Raw genomic sequence first — 19,570 nt, 5'->3', positions numbered from 1 at the left:
CACCACCCACATTCTCCGCCCCCACTGCGCCCGCGCCACCCACTCCAATGCCAACATCAACACCATGCCTGCTCGCGTCTATCGCAACTCCGACGCCAACCCCTCCTCCGGTACTCAAACCACCACCTCTTTTGCTCCCAATGCCTCCACCAGCACCTCCACCAATACCAATGTTGATGTCAGACCCATGTCGACTAACTCCAACACCAAAGCCATGGCCGCCGCCACCGTCATCCCCAAAGAGCTTGCTATCATCGAGAGCAACAAGTTCACCCAGGAGGGTTCTTGCATGAACTTTGGTTGTGGTAGCGACGAAGAGAAGGAAGAAAATTAAAGTCATCTAATGGACTAAAGATGTTCTAATTTGATATATGTAGCTATATTTATAGCTGCTAACGCTGGGTGAGATTCGTTAAGAGAGCAAGTGAGAAAAGGAGACATAATTTGCATGGTTTTCAACGAGTTTTTTTTTTTTTTCCCCCTCCCATTTAAGCTTTCATTCATTTTTTTTATATATTTGTGTGGGTGTAGTTGTAAGATTCTTTTTTGATAAATGTTTTATCAAACCTTAGTTAAAACATGAAAAAATAATAGGAAGATTACATACATACATACCACACAATTCCTATCTATTTACATATCTAACACCTAAATCTTAATTTTTACATTTATACCGCTCTGCCTATACATGAAAATATGTATTTCACCTAATAGTGGGTATTTTTGATGTCATAGGATAATTTTGTGTTATAAATGTAACCAAAAAAAAAAGAAGAAGCGAAGTTTACATGTAAGATAGTAAATACATAAGAATTGTATGGTATGTATGTAAATGCCCCATGCCTTCTTTACAAGAGATAATAATAGTTAAATTTGAACTACTCAGTTTCTTCTGAACCAAAAAAGTGGAGAAGAAAATCAGCAAATAGATAAATGCAAGAGAAACAAATCAGCAAAGAAAGGAATCAGAATAAAGAGCCTCTAATGAAGGAAAAAAAAAAATCAAACAAGGAGAATATTTCTTCTTCTTTTATATGTCATAGTGGAGGATAATCAGAAGAATATTAAAAGTGTTTCAGCTGCTTTTTTCTATGGAAGAGTTCACATTGTATGTGCCAAACCATTGAAGATAAAAATTTCATTTCTTCTATCTTTCATTTAACATAAATTGCACCTTAAACAAACTACTAAACCTCAACATTCTCAAAACAATTGTTGGATGGAGTTGAAGCTTATTATTACTACTTTTTATTCATTTATTTCTTTATATCTATCATTATGACCACCAAGCTCATTAATGAGCAATCAAATACATAATATCACATTAGGTTTAGCTTTTCATATAATAGTTAATATAAAAATTTGATAGTTTAAATTATTTGTTAAGTTAGAAACTATATATTCTAAATAGATATAAAACATTAAGAAAAAAAAAGGCAAGAAGTACAAGTGATTAAATGAGGTGTACCGACTTGATTTTCGCATTACTTATAACCTTAATCAATCGCCAAGATTAAGGATCATCATATCTATTTAGCTTCACTAAATTTTAGGCAAATTATAGAAGAATTAAGTTAATGTGGCATACATTAATATTATGGAAGAGAGTAACTGAATATAGGTTAAGACGTGATACAAAAATTTCTCATAATTAATTTGAATTTATGACGGATAAGTCTACTATGGAAGCTATACATTTATTGAGAGAATTGACGAAAAAGTACAGAGATAGTGGATCTACCTATGATTTTTATTTATTTAGAAAAGGCTTACGATAAGGCTTACGATAAGGTTCGAAGATAAATTCTTTGAGAATTCTAGAAAAGAAATGTATTGATATGACTTACATTCAAGTCATTAAAGATATGTATACTAGAGCTGTTACTTATGTAGTTATGTTCAAATAGAAGAGGAGGAGGATTGACCAATTATTTTCCTATTTCAATTGGATTATATAAGGAATCGATTTTAAGCTCACATCTTATTGCTTTAGTTATGGATTCACTTATTGGACATGCACAGAAGAATGTCACTTGTTGTATGTTTTTCACTGATGATATCCTTCTTGCGGATGAGACTACATAAATAGTTCAGGACAAACTTCAATTATGGGGGTTTACATTAGAGTCATAAGACCTTCATTTGAGTAGATCTATAGCTTAACAAATGAAATATAATTTTAATAGTAGTAGATATAGTGGTAGAGTTGTAACAAAGGGTGATCAAATCATTAAAAAAAGTGAACGTTTTAGATATCTCGGGTCTATTGTTCAAAGTGATAGTGATATTGATAGGGATGTTATTAGTAGAATTCAAATTGGCTGGATAAAGTGGAGGAATGCATTAAACCTATTGTGTGATAGAAAAGCACTATGTAGACTTAAAAGGCAAATTTTATAAGATGGTGGTGAGACCTGCAATATTTTATAGCGCACAATATTGACTTATAAAAGAGAAGCATAAAACTAAGTTAAGTGTTGTTGGATGAGAATGCTTAGTTGGATGAGTAGTTTGACACTTAGAGACAAAATGCGAAATGAATGTATCAGTGAAAGGGTTGGTGTACCTCCGACAGTATTAGAGATAGTCATCTTAGATGGTTTGGTCACATTAAACGTCAATCATCTAATGTACAGATTAGGAGAGTAAATATTTTAGATTCGACTCATGTTAAGAAAGTAGAGGTAGACCTAAAAAGACCTAGACATGTAGACCTAAAAAGACCTAGACCTAAAAAGACCTAGACATGTATAAAAAATGATCTTAATTTATTAGAATTAAATGAAGATATGACACTGAATAGAACACAATCGAGAAAATGAATTCATTTAGCCGACCACACTTAGTGGGATAAAGGCTTGTTATTATTGTTTTAATAACTGAAATATAGAGCTTTAAAAAGTGCCGCTTTTTCATGAACTTGTTCTTATTGGGTTTTTTTCTTGCTATTATAATGCATATAATGAGTTGATTTTAATTATCTACTTGGTGCGCTAAATCAAGTACCCCCGAGCTCAATTGAGCTCGTCTCATTGAATTGAAATCCAAAAAATTCTCTACCAATTATGAGGTTGTGGGACACCTTAATTAGATTAATTCAAATTTTAAACTATTCATACTATAAGATGCATGCTATGTTATATGATAAATTTTTTTAAATAATTTAATTAATAAGTAGAAACATCAAATGATCTATGGATTAGTTTAAATAAATCATATAATATGATCGAGATTTATGTTGCATGATCAAGCAGTACTTTATTTTTTCTAATAGAAATAGAGTTGTTAGCTTATGCACTAAATATAAAAGAATTCTTTATCAAACTCTAAATGAGTGAGACGCAAAAAGAAAGAGAGAACTAAGATCAGGATACATTTTAAGAAAACTCTTTAAGCCTCCATTAATAAACTCTAGAGAGTTTCCTTATGAGACAATACGGAATTGATTATCTTCATTGCATCTATACCTTCATGGTTAAAATATATTTTTTATAGTTATACCACCCAAATCTTTCATACCACATAAAATATACCACCGTTTTAAAATTTAAAAAATGAAATACACCTTTTGATGCATTGCTAAGGTGGCATGTATGTAAAAATTGAAATTTAGGTGTTAGATATGTAAATACATATGAATTGATGGTTATGTATGTAAATCTTCCTAGAGTATAATAGAATTAGGACTATAAGAGCAACATAAAACTTGGCTTCAATAGTAAAAGTAATCTCCTTACATCACACAATGTCTAATATAATCTGGAACAAGACTAAAATAAGAAGTCATGACTACAGGTGTGACTAGTTGACCAAAGAAAATAACTTATATGCCTGCATTTAATGATATGAGTACCTCATGATTGATAGTTCAAAACAATAAGAATATGCCGCTCGGAGAACAGCATAGTGGTGTAATTACGTGTTTTTTTCCCTTGATTAGAAGCAAATATTACATACGTTCTCTGTATATACCGATAACGAATGCTACAGATGCACAGGGGTCTCCATTTTTTTTTCCACTCATCTTCACTGTGGATGTTCATACGTTTAAAAGTATGTAAGATTTTTTTCCTTGATTAGAGAGGGGAAGCATTGCAGTTTATGGGCCATGGACAACTGCTTTGGTGTGTTTTGCAGGAGTGTGTTACGAATGATTCATTTCAACACAAGAGCTTCCTAGTCCCCTCATACTGGAGAGGACTTGCATTCAATTGCTAAAGATGTTCAATTCTCATATTATTAATTATAACAAGGATTGGATCTGTATTATACGGAAGAATTGTGCCACAGTTATGCTAATAATGAAAACTACCGGAAATAAAAATAAACGCTACGAACTAGCGTGGACTTGGGATGTTATTATAGAGTTTTTCAACAAGGCAGAGATTATACAAAGAAAGTTATAGGAAGAGGAAGAAGAATGCAGAAACGATTTACTTCATACTACTAAATTGAGAATTCCTCCACGTTACAAAAGCTGAACTACGGAACTTTATATAGATGGTAAATAGTGGTAGAGTTTGATATGCAATGGATAGGTATGGTGAAGGTGGTTATTGATTAACGTTTCTGATTAAGCTTGGTGCAGAGAATGGTGGAAGCGCTCATATTTGGTTAGAGCTGTTTTCTGCTGTGGCAGATTCTGTTTTGATAATACTGACAGTATCGGCACCAGTTAAAGAAATTTAAGCAGCAGGACATTTAAGCAATATTATGTAAAGCCTTAACTCTATCCTATTCATCCACACACCTAAAATGGGAAGAATGACTGTTTGAGCTGCTTCTAGGAGAGATTGCAATTGAGAGGAGTTCTTCGGCTACCTCTATAGGGATTTTGCATTTAGATAATTTGAGAGAAGGCCAATTTGTCATATTTTGGAGATTTGGTGAGATAAGTTTTCCTCTCTTCTTATGGTTTTCTTTCGAGAAAGAGTGGTCCAATTTGGTGAGAAATTCTCACGCCTTGTTAATTTTGTGAGAAGATAATTTTATCAATTTTGTAGCACTTTTCAAGTTGTATACCACATAGATCTTTATTTTCATATTTTTCATATCATATATGCGCCTATGGTGCTAGTTTTGTGATACCGGAGATAACCCAAACCACGAAGAAATACAAATCTTACTGTTGAAATTCAGAGGGGTTACAACCAAGAGTCCTGAAAACAGGACATAAATGATAACAAACACAACGACATTCTACGGTGAAAACAAAGGAAACAAACACCAACTGGACAGCAGTTGGTTGGTTGGCTGCAAGGTTCTGCGGTGGATGGAGGCCTGCTGTGGGTTGCAGCAACAGCAGGTGCTACTGGACAAGCAGGTGAAGGAGGGTTAGTTGGAGATCAGCTTGAAGGGTGGAAAGGTTGGAAAAGGGCAGTGGCAAACCTGATGTCGGATGGGATGCAAATTGGTGAGGGGAGAAAGGTTAAGGGCTAGGGAGAGTTAGCGGCTGGAGCAGTAGGTGCGGGTTGTAGGCAGCAGCAAGGGAGTGGGAGATGGGCCTGGGAGGCAGCAGCACAAAGTGGACTGTGGAAGAACAGCCACAAAGGGCTGTCCAGCAGCTATGGCAAGAGAGGTGTAGGTTGCAGAGATGAGAAAGTCGAGGATAATCATCACCTCAGAGTGAGATCGCCCGGAGCACCATCAGATACAGCCCTAAGAGGAAAAAACAAGGGAGGTCAACGGCTGTTCTGACAAAAAACAATGTGAAAACTGAAAACTTAGATCATAAAATAACATATATTTATATAATAGATAATGAGGAGATCATAAAATAATTAACATTCTAAGGGCTGTATTTTTAAAACAGAAGAGTACTTTTGGGCACTTTAACCGCTGCAGCATGGAGGCAAAATACATACACAAATATCCTTCCTCTTCTTAATCACATTTGCCTAACGGAAAGAAAAATGTGATTTAACCAAAAAAATAATTATTGCATGGACATTTACTACCTCACAATATACAGTTTTTTATAATCACGAGTTCCTGTCTAAACAGAAGGCAAGAAAAAATACAAATTAGCTATATAACTTATGAAGAGGGGCATGGAAACCACCTGTCTATTGAGGGCCATCAAAATCTGTATCAAGCTTTTCCCGAAGATCATACTCAACCACAAGACCAAGATTGTCCACAAGTTTATGATTCAGCAGGCATCCTGCACACTGGTGAAATCTGGCATCAGTTGATGAAAGATTATAATTTTTTAAGGAGGAATTACGCAAATAACACTCAATTCTTATGCATTTACATATCTAACATCTAAGCTTCAATTTTTTGCATATGCCACCTTACATATGCATGAAAAGTTGTATTTTGAATTTTAATAGTTAAGTGGTATTTTATATGTGATATGAAAGATGTGGGTGGTATAAATGTAAAAACCAAAGTTTAGGTATTAAATATGTAAAAGCATATTAATTGGAAGGTACGTATGTGAATGCCTCTAATTTTAAATAAAACAAATACATTAAGTGTGCTGCAATGCTACGCAGGCCAAAGCACGCAGCTCTGTATGGAATCAAAAAGGTTTTGAAAGGAGGAATAATAATACGAAGCATAAAATACTACATAAAATGCGTTGAAATGGCCTGGGTTCTAACTAAACCCGCCCGAAAATCATTATGCGTCGACATATATTGTACTTCAGCATGGTTAATAAAATACAAACAGCTATTAAAGAGAGATCAATATTAATGTGCAGGGTTAAGCAAACCACTTAATACTGTCTTTTACATTGGTACTGGAAGGTCTATGCTATTTTTTTTAAGCACGGTGGGTTAGAAAACTCTTTGGCCGAGGTGTTTCATGACTCTAGCATGCACATCTTTTCAGTTGTGTTGGGAAGACTTGTTACTCCTCTCACTACCCTCCTCTATGCGGAGGCATCAAAATGCTGACCAAATTCCGACTAACACGGAATTTAAACTTGACCTAAATATGACCTAAACAAAACTTAAAAGGAACAAAATAAAAGATTCAAATTAACTGAACAAAGCTGTACGATTAATTATAAAATTAGAGCAAAAAAACTGAGATTCAAATGAAAATACTTTACAAAAATTTGAACATTAAGCACAATCTACAGGAGACTCGATAGCTCACTTACGAACACGAGCGCAACATGTAATGAATTCGACAGCTCATTCACAAATGCAAATAAAATCTTTCTGAGCGAACAATCCACAACTTTCAAAATTTTGCAACAAATAAATTTTGAAACAAATAAACTTTAAGGATGGTTGTGCGACCCAACTCAATGAATAATGAATATATGAAAATAAAAACATTGAAATTCTCAGTACCCAAAGTATTGTAGTTTGCTAAATCACCACTGGATCATCAATATTAGTGCGAGTGGATATAAGGCGGGATCTAAGATTAAATGAAATATTTGTGCACAATTTAATAATTAATTATTCGCCCATGCACTGAAAATTAATAGAATTGGTCACTTAACAAAATTTTTGAAGTTATTTTTATCTAAAAAGATTATTTTGAAGTGAGTGAAAATGCACCGATTACCGTGCATCTACCTCAAAGGAATGCATAATAGCATAATATTTGAATGTGCATCTCAGAGCATGCAATCATATCCTAGAACACATTGAAATGCATGCAAATCTATAGACTAACCCGCATGTGCTCCAATGTTGACCTAAAAGATTAAATTTGAACCGTTGAAAATATTACGTGGGTAAAAAAAATGTAAAATAAAGTTAAATTATCGCACTTTAAAAGTGTGCAAGCAAATTTTAGAAAATCCATATTTTTAAAATCAGATCAAAATATCAAATTATGCATATGCATGGTCTCAATCAAAACATAATTCTCACCAGTTCAATTTGATTCTCCTCGTGATGGGGACGAAATTCAACGAGATTAAGCTTCCAATTAGTTGGTCTAATCCTTCTTCATGTAGGGATGAAAACTGACGAGACTAAATAATAATTGCATATTGATTTTATAAAAGAAACTTTGGGATATTTTATCTATATATTAACATGAAATTATTAAGATTTTTATTAAAAGGATATATTTTAAACCAAAAATCTTAATAATATAACATTTTTCAGAACAATAATGAGATTAACTCATAGACCCAATCCTCTGTGAAAAAGATAGAGTCAATAGATCTATAATATAAAAAAAAAGTTCAATATTATGAACTTGATTTGTTGTAAGCATGATAGAGTTGACAATGTTCACATCAAGCTGTCAAATCAATTTCACGATAATGGATGAGTTGATGGAAGATTCCAATCGAAGAGATCAACTTTTAAAATTAAACTTCAAATTCTATTCGAACAAATTCAATTATCTCCATTTTTAGCCCCGATAATGATCGTGTTGATAGTAAATTTCAACTAAAAGAATTTATTTTCAAAATTAAATCTCAAAGTATATTTCTAAAATTCAAATGAGATAAACTTTGCACAGTCTTCTGTAAGTAGGACATAATTGACAATGTTTATACTCAATCATATGTCAATCCTAAACCTGATCCTTTAACAGAAAGACATAAAATTGATAGGGTTCAAGTTTAACAATCCAATCTTTCTCGCATGATGATCTTGTTGATTATAAATTTCAAATAGAATGGATAAATTACCAAAATATATAGCATTTTGATAAAATTTGATATTTTTAAAATTCATTAAAAATTATAAAATATCAAATTAAAATCACTAAAAAATAAAAATTCATCCACTCTTTGCACATGTTTGTTGAGCGCAACAAGTTTATGATTGATCTAAGCTCACAAAGAGCTAATATCACATCATTTATATTACTACATTCACTCTTAAAATATATAACATTTTGATAAAATTTGATAAAATTTTAAAATTCATAAAAATTATAAAATAACAAATTAAAATCACTTTAAAAAATCATCCAAAATATATAACATTTTGATAAAATTTTAAAATTCATAAAAATAACATTCATCCACTCTTTGCACATGTTTGTTGAGGGCAACGAGTTTATGGTTGATCTAACCTCACATAGAGTCAATATCACATCATGTATATTACTACATTCACTCTTAAATCAACTTGTGCCAGTAAATACATGGTTCGTGTCCTCTATCTACATGGCTTGGCCAGCCGTCTCCAGAAAAAAGAAGTTACTAACTAATCCCTCTAACAGGATAGTTTGTCATTAAATAACAATATTAAATTACGATCATAGTTATATTTTGTATGTTCCTCAATAACTCTCCTTTTTGAGAAGGTATATTTAATTAGACATTGTTAGCTGAAGTTAACTTAAATTAATCTACTCAAACATTCACCCCAGACCTAAAAGGTTGTCTTTGACAAAGCAACCCATGACTGTTGACAAAGATCTTTTGGCCAGGTTGGATCGACTAGCTCATCTGACTAAATAGACTAGGTTCACGGTAACTTGGGATGACGAAATCATGAGATTTTGATCGAGTTTGTCATCATTTCAATTTGTTTTTAATGATAAATTTATATAGTTTAAAATTCAATCAAATTTCACAATGCAAAACGCTAAATTGTTGCTAATATATGTTGAGTAATCAACGTCTTAATGACTAACCTTAGATGAAAGTGTTCTCCAGATAATTTCATTGGAGCTTGCGTCTATGGGAAGCCTCATCTAGCCCATATAAGTGCATTAAATACTTCATTGGGCAAATTGTGACCGGTTACAAAGCTATTCCTAATTCCATCCCCACAAAACCATCATTCACAGGCAAACCCATCCATACCACTCCCAACACAAGCTATATAGATATCTAGTTATCTCCCTACAATATCTAATTATCAAAAGACCTGACATTTCCTATTTTATCCAATAAAATCCCCCAATACATGCATCATCCATTAAGCCTGCATTTCTAACCACTTAAACAACTCCTTTATTGCACTAAAGGAACAACACTTTATGGACTACCAATTCATAGTAACTTCAACTCACCACACGCCCACTAAGAATTAGGTTGGGCCATCTACCAAATGATAAGAAATTTACCAGCCTATTGTGTCTTTCTAAGAAAAACTTCTATATCCTAGTGTATCAAGAAACAAAAAATTGTTGTCCAATCCTCTCATGGAAATAGAACATCGAGCCCACACCGCCATAGCCACCGGCATTTTGTGGCTAAGCCACTACTCACTCTATCATGACAACATCTCCGCCGCATACTCACCAACAAACCAACATTTCATTCTTGAGCTAAACACACTGAGGTAAACTACCATTTCACCCGCAACTTTATCTAGTCCAGTGACATTGCCATACATTATATTACAACTGAATATCAACCACCGTGCATCTTCACCAAAGTTCTATCCATGGCGTTTTCCACTCACTTGCGAAACAAGATAATGGCCCAAGCACTAACTAGTAACCCAAATAATACTGGCATAGCTCTTTGCCACTTCCTCCAGAAACACATCTCATTATAGCAAACTCTGGTAAGACAGCCGCCATGACCTGCAGTAAATTCTTTATATTAAATTAAAACCTGCAGTGTAATCAAAGCCTTTAAGATGGTATCCGTCTCTGATTCTATGAGTTCTCACCTAGTATAAATTATCCATTGTTTCAGCAGCCAAAAATATGCAAAAAAAGACTGTTCAAGCTGTCATCTTCATACAATCTTCTTTTCTACGCTTAAACATCCAACACTTCCTCAATTCCTAAGTCTCTACATTGCAATATGTATTATATAATGATTTTGTAATATGAAATGAGAAGTACTAAAGATTGCTTTTTTAATTAAAATTTATGTTTAATATGTCAAATAAAAACTAGTGTCAGATGGGCACAGGGTGCTCTGGACTATCAAAAACATTTATAGAGGAGCAATGGGGCAACAATGCAAGTAGAAAAATTCTGACAATGCAACTTGCTTTTCACGACCAAATATAAATGTTAAAAATCAATTAATGTTATGCTCTGTGGCTATTGCAGATAAGCTGTTAATATAGTACATCATATACCCATAAAATGAATGCCAATAATTTTCTATAAAATGCAATTTACCAAATGAAATTAATTTGAGAAAGTCCTGAACTTAATCCAACGCCAAAACATGTTTCCATAAGTGAAGGGAAGACTCTAATTACAAAAACTCTTAGTATACCTGAATAAACACAGTTCCACGTTCATAGGCAGCTCTATTGATCCTACGCTGTGTTCTTTCACCACAGGAATTGCATGTGAATTGCACGATCATGTTTCTTCTTGGAAAATTCATATTAAATGATGCTTCCTGAAAATGTAATTATGACAAAATGTATCTGGTCATAGATGTAAAATAGTAAAATATAGAAATACCAAGACTGCACTATATCTCAAAAACAATAATTTTACTGCAAGATATAAAATACAAAATTTAATGAACTATCAATCAACTAACAAAGCCTTAACACAGCCATTGGTATTTCCTCCGCTGCATTTTGTCATTGATTGTGACTTGTTTGACAAAGTTCAATCCATGGAATAATTCCATTTTTTCTCTTGCATCAAAAGTGATGGAAAAGTAACTCTATCAACAAACCCAAGAAGAAAACGCTGTAAAAACTATAAATTTTATTTGGAAGCAAACCAAAAGTGAGAAAAAGCTTGGCAAAAAATTAAAGTGAAATAATAAAGAACCACCTAATCTCAACTTTTCTTTCACTGCAACAATGCCATTTTTAAATGCGTAAAATATACAATAAATAGATAGTCAATAAGTAAATGCTGAACATATAATTAATTTCTCATTTTCTCAACAAGGGATCACATTCTTTGATAAGGAAAACCCAATTTTATTCTTCTTCATTGCATCCATGGGTGGCAAGAAATAAGAGCTAAGGGAGGACAAAAAAGTGAAGCTGTGGATCCCTCTTATGGTTATAGAAACCAAAGAAATAAGTCTGCAGTGAGTTTTAAAATTCAATCCGGTGTCTTTCACTGAGTAGCATACACGGAAAATATTAAAATTCAATGCGGTCTCTTTCACTAAGTAGCATACACGGAAAAGATTGCTATGTGACGCTGATGAATGGAAATAAACTCCTATCAATTATTTACAAGATCACTGTATGTGTATGTAACACTGTAAGACCAACAGAAGAGATAAATATCAATTATGCATCCCATATGAAAACATGCAAGCATTTTCCATCAAGTTTCTTGTTATTATGTTTTCATTTATACGTATATGGTAGATTTTAATAGACACCCTGAAATCGGGAAAGTCAAATACCAACACAAGAAAACCCGACGATTTCCAGTAGAGTCGTCACACTGTGGGTTCATCGGCCCGCCTAGCCCAAATCCAAAAGGGTTATACCGACCTACACACCATCACACACAAACATGTCAAATTGTTTTCATAAGTATAACAAGTTTAAGTTATAATATTTTACGTAGGCTTGTGATATAACATATGCAAATTCATACAACTGCAGAAAAAGAAAGCAGCATACTGCATGATTAAATTAAATATGCAAGAAATTTTGCATCAATACATTTAAGCAGATGGTTGCTTCATTATGAGCTATAGAGGCATAAAAAAATGAAACATAATAATTATAATTGAAGAATCCAGGTATGACTGACAATCCTATATAATAGTTACACATCTACCACAATTGATAATGATTAACGCCTCTAACTAAAAAAGGTTTATCCATCAATAAACAACAAATACTTACCTTAAGGCAGCAATGAGACACTTCTATAAATTCGACAGTGCGAAAATGGATTCTACATTAAAAGTAAAATTATTAAACAATTAAACTTATTTATTCATTAAATTAGGTTCAACCTAACTGACTGTTATTAATACTATTACTATTATCATAATAATATTTTTTATTTTAGTTTTATTATGATATAAGAAAAAATAGAATTTCTAATAAATAAATCAAGTTTTGAGGGATTTACATAATAACCTAAAGATTTAATAAATAAAATGACATCTTTAAAAAAAAAATCCTATAATCTTCTTAAATACTGATTCTCCTCCGATGCTCAAAATCCCAGGTTAAAAAAACGAGGTAGATGTGTGCGCAGGTGAATAAAAACAAAGGCAGACGATGGTTACCTTCCTTTCGGGATGGAGCAGAGCAGAAGGAGAAGATTCAGTGGTCTCTGTCAACTACGACCCTTCTCTAATTGCTCCAATCGTGACTGGATCACGGGGGTTTGGTGGAAGGCGGTGGCTTCTAGCAAAATCGAGAGAGAGTGGGGATGGGGAATCGGGAGAAGAGGGGGAGCAAGTGAGGATGCGCATTGCAGACCATACCCATTCAGCCCTGATTTATAGGGAGTGAAGTCGGTGCTTATCGGGCATATAGTGAAGGCGGTGGAAGGAGACGAGAAGAGTGAAAGGCAAGATCTAATTTTGGTAATTCCACAACGGTCAAGGAAAGGAAGGAAATCACGCTGAAGAAGAAGGTATATACATATATATATATATATATATATATATATATGGATCTTACATCTAGTTTCTGCCTCAACCTCATGAGATCATCAAATACTATGCTTGGGCCAATTCCAATGTCAACAAATTTAATATTAGAATTTAAAATTAATAAAAAAATTTCAAATAACCACTTTATGAATCATATAAGATTGTGAAGCTTAGTCTCTACCTCTAAGCTTAGTCCCTCCAGGTTCCGCTACCAGTCATGTGGAAAAAATAACCTTTTTTTACAATAAAGTTAAATTGCAATCTATCTAATGGGCTTCCTAAGAGAAACACAACCTCCACTCCCATGTAGATACACTACAGTTTATAGAAATACAACAACAACAACAAAGCCTTAATCCCACTACGTGGGGTCGGCTACATGAATCATTTTTCTCCATTGCATCATAACTATAGTTTATAGAAATATTTGAAAAAAAATAATTGTCTTGAACAACCGAGTTTATCTCACTATTTCAATCATAACATGCTTATTTCTTAATGGAATTTGATAATTTTAATATTGTTAGAAAACTAAAATTTCCTCCAGTTTTTTTACTATCTATTTCATCCAATTTGCAGTAGAATTGTTACAATTTTTACGAACGTTTGAGAAACCAAAGTCTTTCTTGAAAGAGCCAAATATATCTCATTACTTCAACCATAATGCACACATTTTTATCAAAACTGAATGATTTTTGTATTTATAGAAAGTTCACAAAAATGTTGACAACTTTTATGTTATTCATTCCGGTCAATTCTAAGTAAAATTGTTATAGTTTCACAATATGTTAGAAATTGAAATATGTCTTACAACAACCAATCATATCTTATTATTTCAACCATAACGTCCTCATTTCTTAATGGAATTGGAAGATTTTGATATTGTTAGAAAACTAATTAAATTTTCTATAATGTTTATGTTATCCATCTCAGTCAATTTCGAGCAGAATCACTACTATTTTTACAATGTTTGAGAAACTAAAATCTGTCTAATAACAGCCAAACTTATCTCCTTATATTAGACATAAAGCACTCATTTCTTAACAGAATTTGATGATTTTGGCATTGTTGGAAAACTATAAAAAATTTTGTATAACTTGTGTGTTTTCCATCTCAGCCAAATTCGAATAGAATCACTATAGGTTTTACAAACGTTAAAGAAACCAAAATGTTATACAACAGTTGATCCTATGTCGCTATTTCAGTCATAACACGCTCATTTTTTGATGAAATTGGATAATTTTATACTATTAGAAAGCTAATAAATTTTTTTAAAACTTTTATGTTATCCATTTCAGCCAAGTCCAAATAAAATTGCAACAGTTTTTAACTTGCACACTATTCAATTATATCTTATGCATTTACATACCAAGCTTTCAAAGTTAAACAAGAAAAAGAAATCCCTTCACAAATCCTAATCTAATATCATAAATCAATTCTTTAAGAGGAAGAAAAGAAAATAATAAGAAACTATTGCCAAGTGTCATAATTTTCACATTATTTCCACATTTTTAAAGTCTTTTTATATTGTCAATTTTTTTTTCTAAAATACTTGCCTACCCACAAATCAATACATTTTTTTTTAATGTAATGATCTTTTGAGAAAAAAATTTGAGTCATAAGATCATTAACCACTTGAGTCATACTGTTAGCCATCCAAACAATATATTCTTTCATAGATCAATAGAAGATCTCTTGTTTTTCTCTTTGAACCCCCTTTGGAGGAGAAAGACATAGGTTGTTTCGATATTCTTGTGTAATGATCTTTAATATTCATTTCAAGCAACCCCGTTGATTGTATTATATAAATGCAGTTTCTATAAAATATACAATCTCCTCATCATCCAATTTTATTTGTTGATTGTCAAGTGGAGTTTGACTATTTGCTGACTTGACTCAATCTCCAATAGCATGCTTTTCACTGCAAACCTTCTCCAACCCTAAGTAGTTTGCAATAATAATATTCAGAAAAGTTGCATCCTTAAAATGAGCTTGTAACATAAATTAATTCATTCTAGTATATTTCTTAAAAGATAACACTTGATAAGAAAAAATAAACAAATATAAGCGTATACTGCTCATAGCCTATCGATATTAATATATAGTTTTTTTTTATTTCATCCTAAAATACTCTAGATTTCTTCCTCAACTATTAAATATGATTACATACAATGCAATAATGTAGAACCTGTTTTTTGCATTACTCGGTTGTAACTTTAATTCCAAATTTATCATTAAATTTCAGGGGCAACACCTTGGTAGGCAACTTCCTTAAAGCCTTGTGCATTTCATATTTGCATCGGTAGATTCATATATCATTTATAGCAACTTACCTATCCACTTACTTTTTTTTTTTTTTTTTTTTTTTTTTTTTTTTTTTTTTTTGTGCTTTTAGAAGTAGATGTAAGTAACATAACAAGAACTCATATTTAAAAATTTTAAAAAAATTATTTGTATTTATAAAAATTCTATCCAAGAAATAAAAAAGAAAGACTGATATGATAAAAAAATATGCATGTCCTTCATAAACAGTTAAGAAAATTTTATAAAAATAAACTACAATACTAAAGAGTATTTCAATATATTTAATAGGCGACATTCTCTATACAACTTCACATGACTGGCAATATGGTTTCTTTCTCCAAAAACACACGAGTGGTCTAACACAGCTTTGCATCTCCTACCACCACAACTTCTAGTGCAAATATTTTTTAATAGAATAAACTATTTTTCACCTTCAACTATTATCCCGTTATGTGACGTACACAAGCAAACACAAAGTCAACTTAAATTTATAAAGAAAAATAAAGCACGTACTTTATAACTGCATAATGATTTTTTAAAAAATCAAATGCATACTCCACAATTGGTTGTAGCGATAAATATTGGAGATTAAATTAGCAGCTCATATTTGTATGTCTTATAATATTAATAAACTGTTTCAGACGATATCTTGTAGCATGATATAAATATAAAAAATATTTTTGATGAAATAACTATCATTAATTAGATAAACTTTACTTGTAAAATTTTAATATAGTTAATTTACTAAAAGTATTACAAATGTTTATAAAAGTTTATGCAAAATCAACATTAGTAAATTCTAAAACATGTAAACCATATGATCATTCTAATATAATTCTGATAATAATTGGATTATCTGTTGAAACGTCCCAAGTAGCTAAAACATATGTAAAATTCAAATCAAAATCTAATGTTGCTAGTACACTCTAGCTTGGGTATGATTTTTTATTCTAAATGAGGATTCATAATCCTTAGATATTCTAGCTTTAATATGTGTCTAGTCTATAACACCAATGCAATCACGTACAACATGTGCTATAAAACAAATAAATTATTTAAAATATGATGTATTATTATATCATGAGAAAATGTATGAACCTAATATTAGCTTGTATCTTTTGTGGAGTTTGTAACAGTGGTGGTTTAATTAATTCATAAGGGAGCTCCCTTATGACATGTTTTCTAACATTCAAGTGCTTACAAACAATTTTGTCGAATCTTCAAAAGTTAAATTGAATGACTCGAATATGAATGTCATATCCAAATATAGCAAAAATTATTTTTCAAAGAGCATATGCGATGCATCTGCAAGTAATCTTCTTGTGTGTCGTGCGCAGTAAATTGCATAAACTAAAAAATATATTTTTTACCGTTCACGCCATATAATACAATTAGAATTAGATTATAAATGTAGCCTATTGAAATATGCTAAAGGTTGTATATTTTATTCAAGATTAGACTCCTATCATTTAATTCATGCCCCACACAATAATGCAAATATAATAGTCATTATGGCGTTCACACCATATAAAATTAGACATTACTGAAAGACAATAAAAAAGGAAAAAAATTGACCCAACTATCATTTACGACTATAAACACACATGAATAAATTCTTCAAGAATAAATTATAATCATTAAAGATAAAACACTATACATTTCTCTGATTTTTTGGATCTAAACAAAATTTGCACAAAATTAGAGGTCGGGCAAGCTTTAACTATAACAAAAAAAAATATATTATCCATCATGAGTACTAATGAGTAATGAAATGCAAATTAAAATGGAAAACAAATATTTTTATTGAGTAACCAAATATTGAATAAAAATTGGATAACAATTTGGCGTGGATGTGATCAATTACCAAAGAAAATTGAGTATGCTATTAAGCATGCATTACCTCTCTATCAGCTTTTATCAATTTTCATCTTTATTCATTGCATATATCCCTCTTCATTTATGTCCACATTAATAAAAGTGGCCAAAATTTCATTACTTAATTTTCTTGATACTACTAATTACTAATATAAAAAGTAAACAGAATAGTTCAAAGAGATTGATATAAATTTTGGTCTAAGTAGTATTGATGATTGCTATAAGTACAAAACTATCTGAGATTTACAAAAGAAGTAGAAGCTAAAATATATGCAATTCTACTCGAGATCGAATTGGAAATGTGAGTACTTATAGTATGAATTAAATTGTTAACAAAATAATGACCACAATAAATTACATTGCGACTATTAAAAGAAAGTAATTAAATCTCTTCTTGGCTTAGAAATTTAAGCATTCTTCTAAATTAAGATGCAATAATAATTTCACTATTAAATATTATGCAAATTAATAATTTCTAGAGCATATCATAAATAAATTTATATTCAACAAAACAATATTTTCACAATTCATTACGTATACTATAACCTAACATACATAACATTTTTAATGAAAAAAATGAACTTAAAGAGAAACGTATAAGTTATCATAGTAATAATGATTAAAAAAATGCAGATGAAAATAAAAAATAAAAGTTTCTTATCGATGAACAAAATATTGAATAATAATAGGAGAACAATTTGGCAGAGATACCATCCAGTAATAGAGAAACTTCATAAGCTAGTTCATAAAAAATTCATCACAAATAGATTGGAAGCTCATCATGTAAAGAATCTCTTCACTCTAAGAAACGATTGAATAAAAAGATTGTTACCTAAAGAAGAAAATCAGAATAAATGAAAGGGCGTTTGAGTTTGAAGTTGTTGCTATTTAAAGAGATTCAAGTTGATTAGGGTTGCGAAGGCAAAAGTATAGCAATCGCAAGTTGTTTCGGGCTCAAATGCTGTGACTTGATCTTTATGATTTTCCAAGCAATGAGGTTGGACAACCAATCAGACAAGCGTAGCTAAAAGGAGGCAAACAGGAAGAACAACACGACTCACGTATTTGCGAATAGAATTTGCTTATTCTTTTCTCAATCAATTTTTGGAATGCTGCTTAGATACACACTCAGCGTATTTCAAATGCCTCATATTTCTACTTTGCATTTATTTTTCACTCCAATCAAACAAATGTAAATTAAAATACCTTTATTAAAATAGTTTACACTCGAAGGTGATGTTTGGTTGCAACTTATATTTACATTAAATAGGATTTATCAAATCCAGTAAATTGAATAAATCCGAATTTATCAAACCCAGTGTTTGGCAAAAATGGAGCTCACAAATGATTTAGTAAATCCTGATTTACGTCGTACACCAGAACAAAAAGACAGAACGCAGTGTTTGGCAAAAATGGAGCTCACAAATGATTTAATAAATCCTGATTTACGTCGTAAAGGAGACGGTACACCATAACAAAAAGACATAACAGGTGAAAATTCAATTTAACAAGGAGTTGATTTAATTTTCATTTTTTTGGTGTTTGACTGGATTTAAGTTAAATCAATAGCAAAATCTCATGAATAGTATGCTACCAAACACTGCCTAAATATATCAAAACAAACAGTCCCCTAATGTGAAAGAAAGTAGTATCTGTAGCTCGCAAAGAGAATCCTAAGCCCCAATTAATTTTGAACATAATCACACCAGTACGCATAAAGGAGCCAAACAGAAGAAATCAAATCAACAAGTCGATGAAAATGTCAACCTTGGATGAAGACGGCTCTCCAATAGGGGCGGAGTTCCCATTGAAACCGTTGTCGCTGGAACAAGCACAGACACCGCGCTTTATCAGACGAAAAGAAATCTGCAAACTGAGAAAAACCTAATACATTCTAACAGCCGGAATGGAAACTCTGCGCTACAAATAAATTATCCTTGA

General features: G+C 31.8%; 2 protein-coding genes across 5 annotated transcripts in view; both read right to left on the bottom strand.

Moving 5' to 3' along the window:
- The window catches only part of LOC110019308 (glycine-rich cell wall structural protein-like), a 518-nt gene extending 178 nt beyond the window's left edge, over positions 1–340 (bottom strand). Inside the window, exon 1 of the mRNA XM_020716933.1 lies at positions 4–340. Within this exon, the coding sequence (XP_020572592.1) occupies positions 4–340 (337 nt within the window). The remainder of the gene's footprint in view (positions 1–3) is intronic.
- The window catches only part of LOC110039604, a gene marked incomplete at its 5' end in the record, with an annotated part of 20,495 nt that extends 993 nt beyond the window's left edge, over positions 1–19,502 (bottom strand). Inside the window, 4 exon segments of one of the 4 annotated variants that reach the window (XM_020744731.1) lie at positions 4,890–5,658; positions 6,062–6,170; positions 11,126–11,254; positions 19,397–19,502. In XM_020744731.1, the coding sequence (XP_020600390.1) occupies positions 6,066–6,170; positions 11,126–11,254; positions 19,397–19,502 (340 nt within the window). 4 annotated transcript variants of the gene reach the window in all.
- Positions 19,503–19,570: the final 68 nt, after the last annotated feature.

This window comes from Phalaenopsis equestris, unplaced genomic scaffold (genome assembly GCF_001263595.1).
Source record: "Phalaenopsis equestris unplaced genomic scaffold, ASM126359v1 Scaffold000002, whole genome shotgun sequence".
NCBI classification, from domain to species: domain Eukaryota; kingdom Viridiplantae; phylum Streptophyta; class Magnoliopsida; order Asparagales; family Orchidaceae; genus Phalaenopsis; species Phalaenopsis equestris.
The sequence above is the reverse complement of the archived record's forward strand: the minus strand, read 5'-3'. Positions and strand labels throughout refer to the sequence as shown.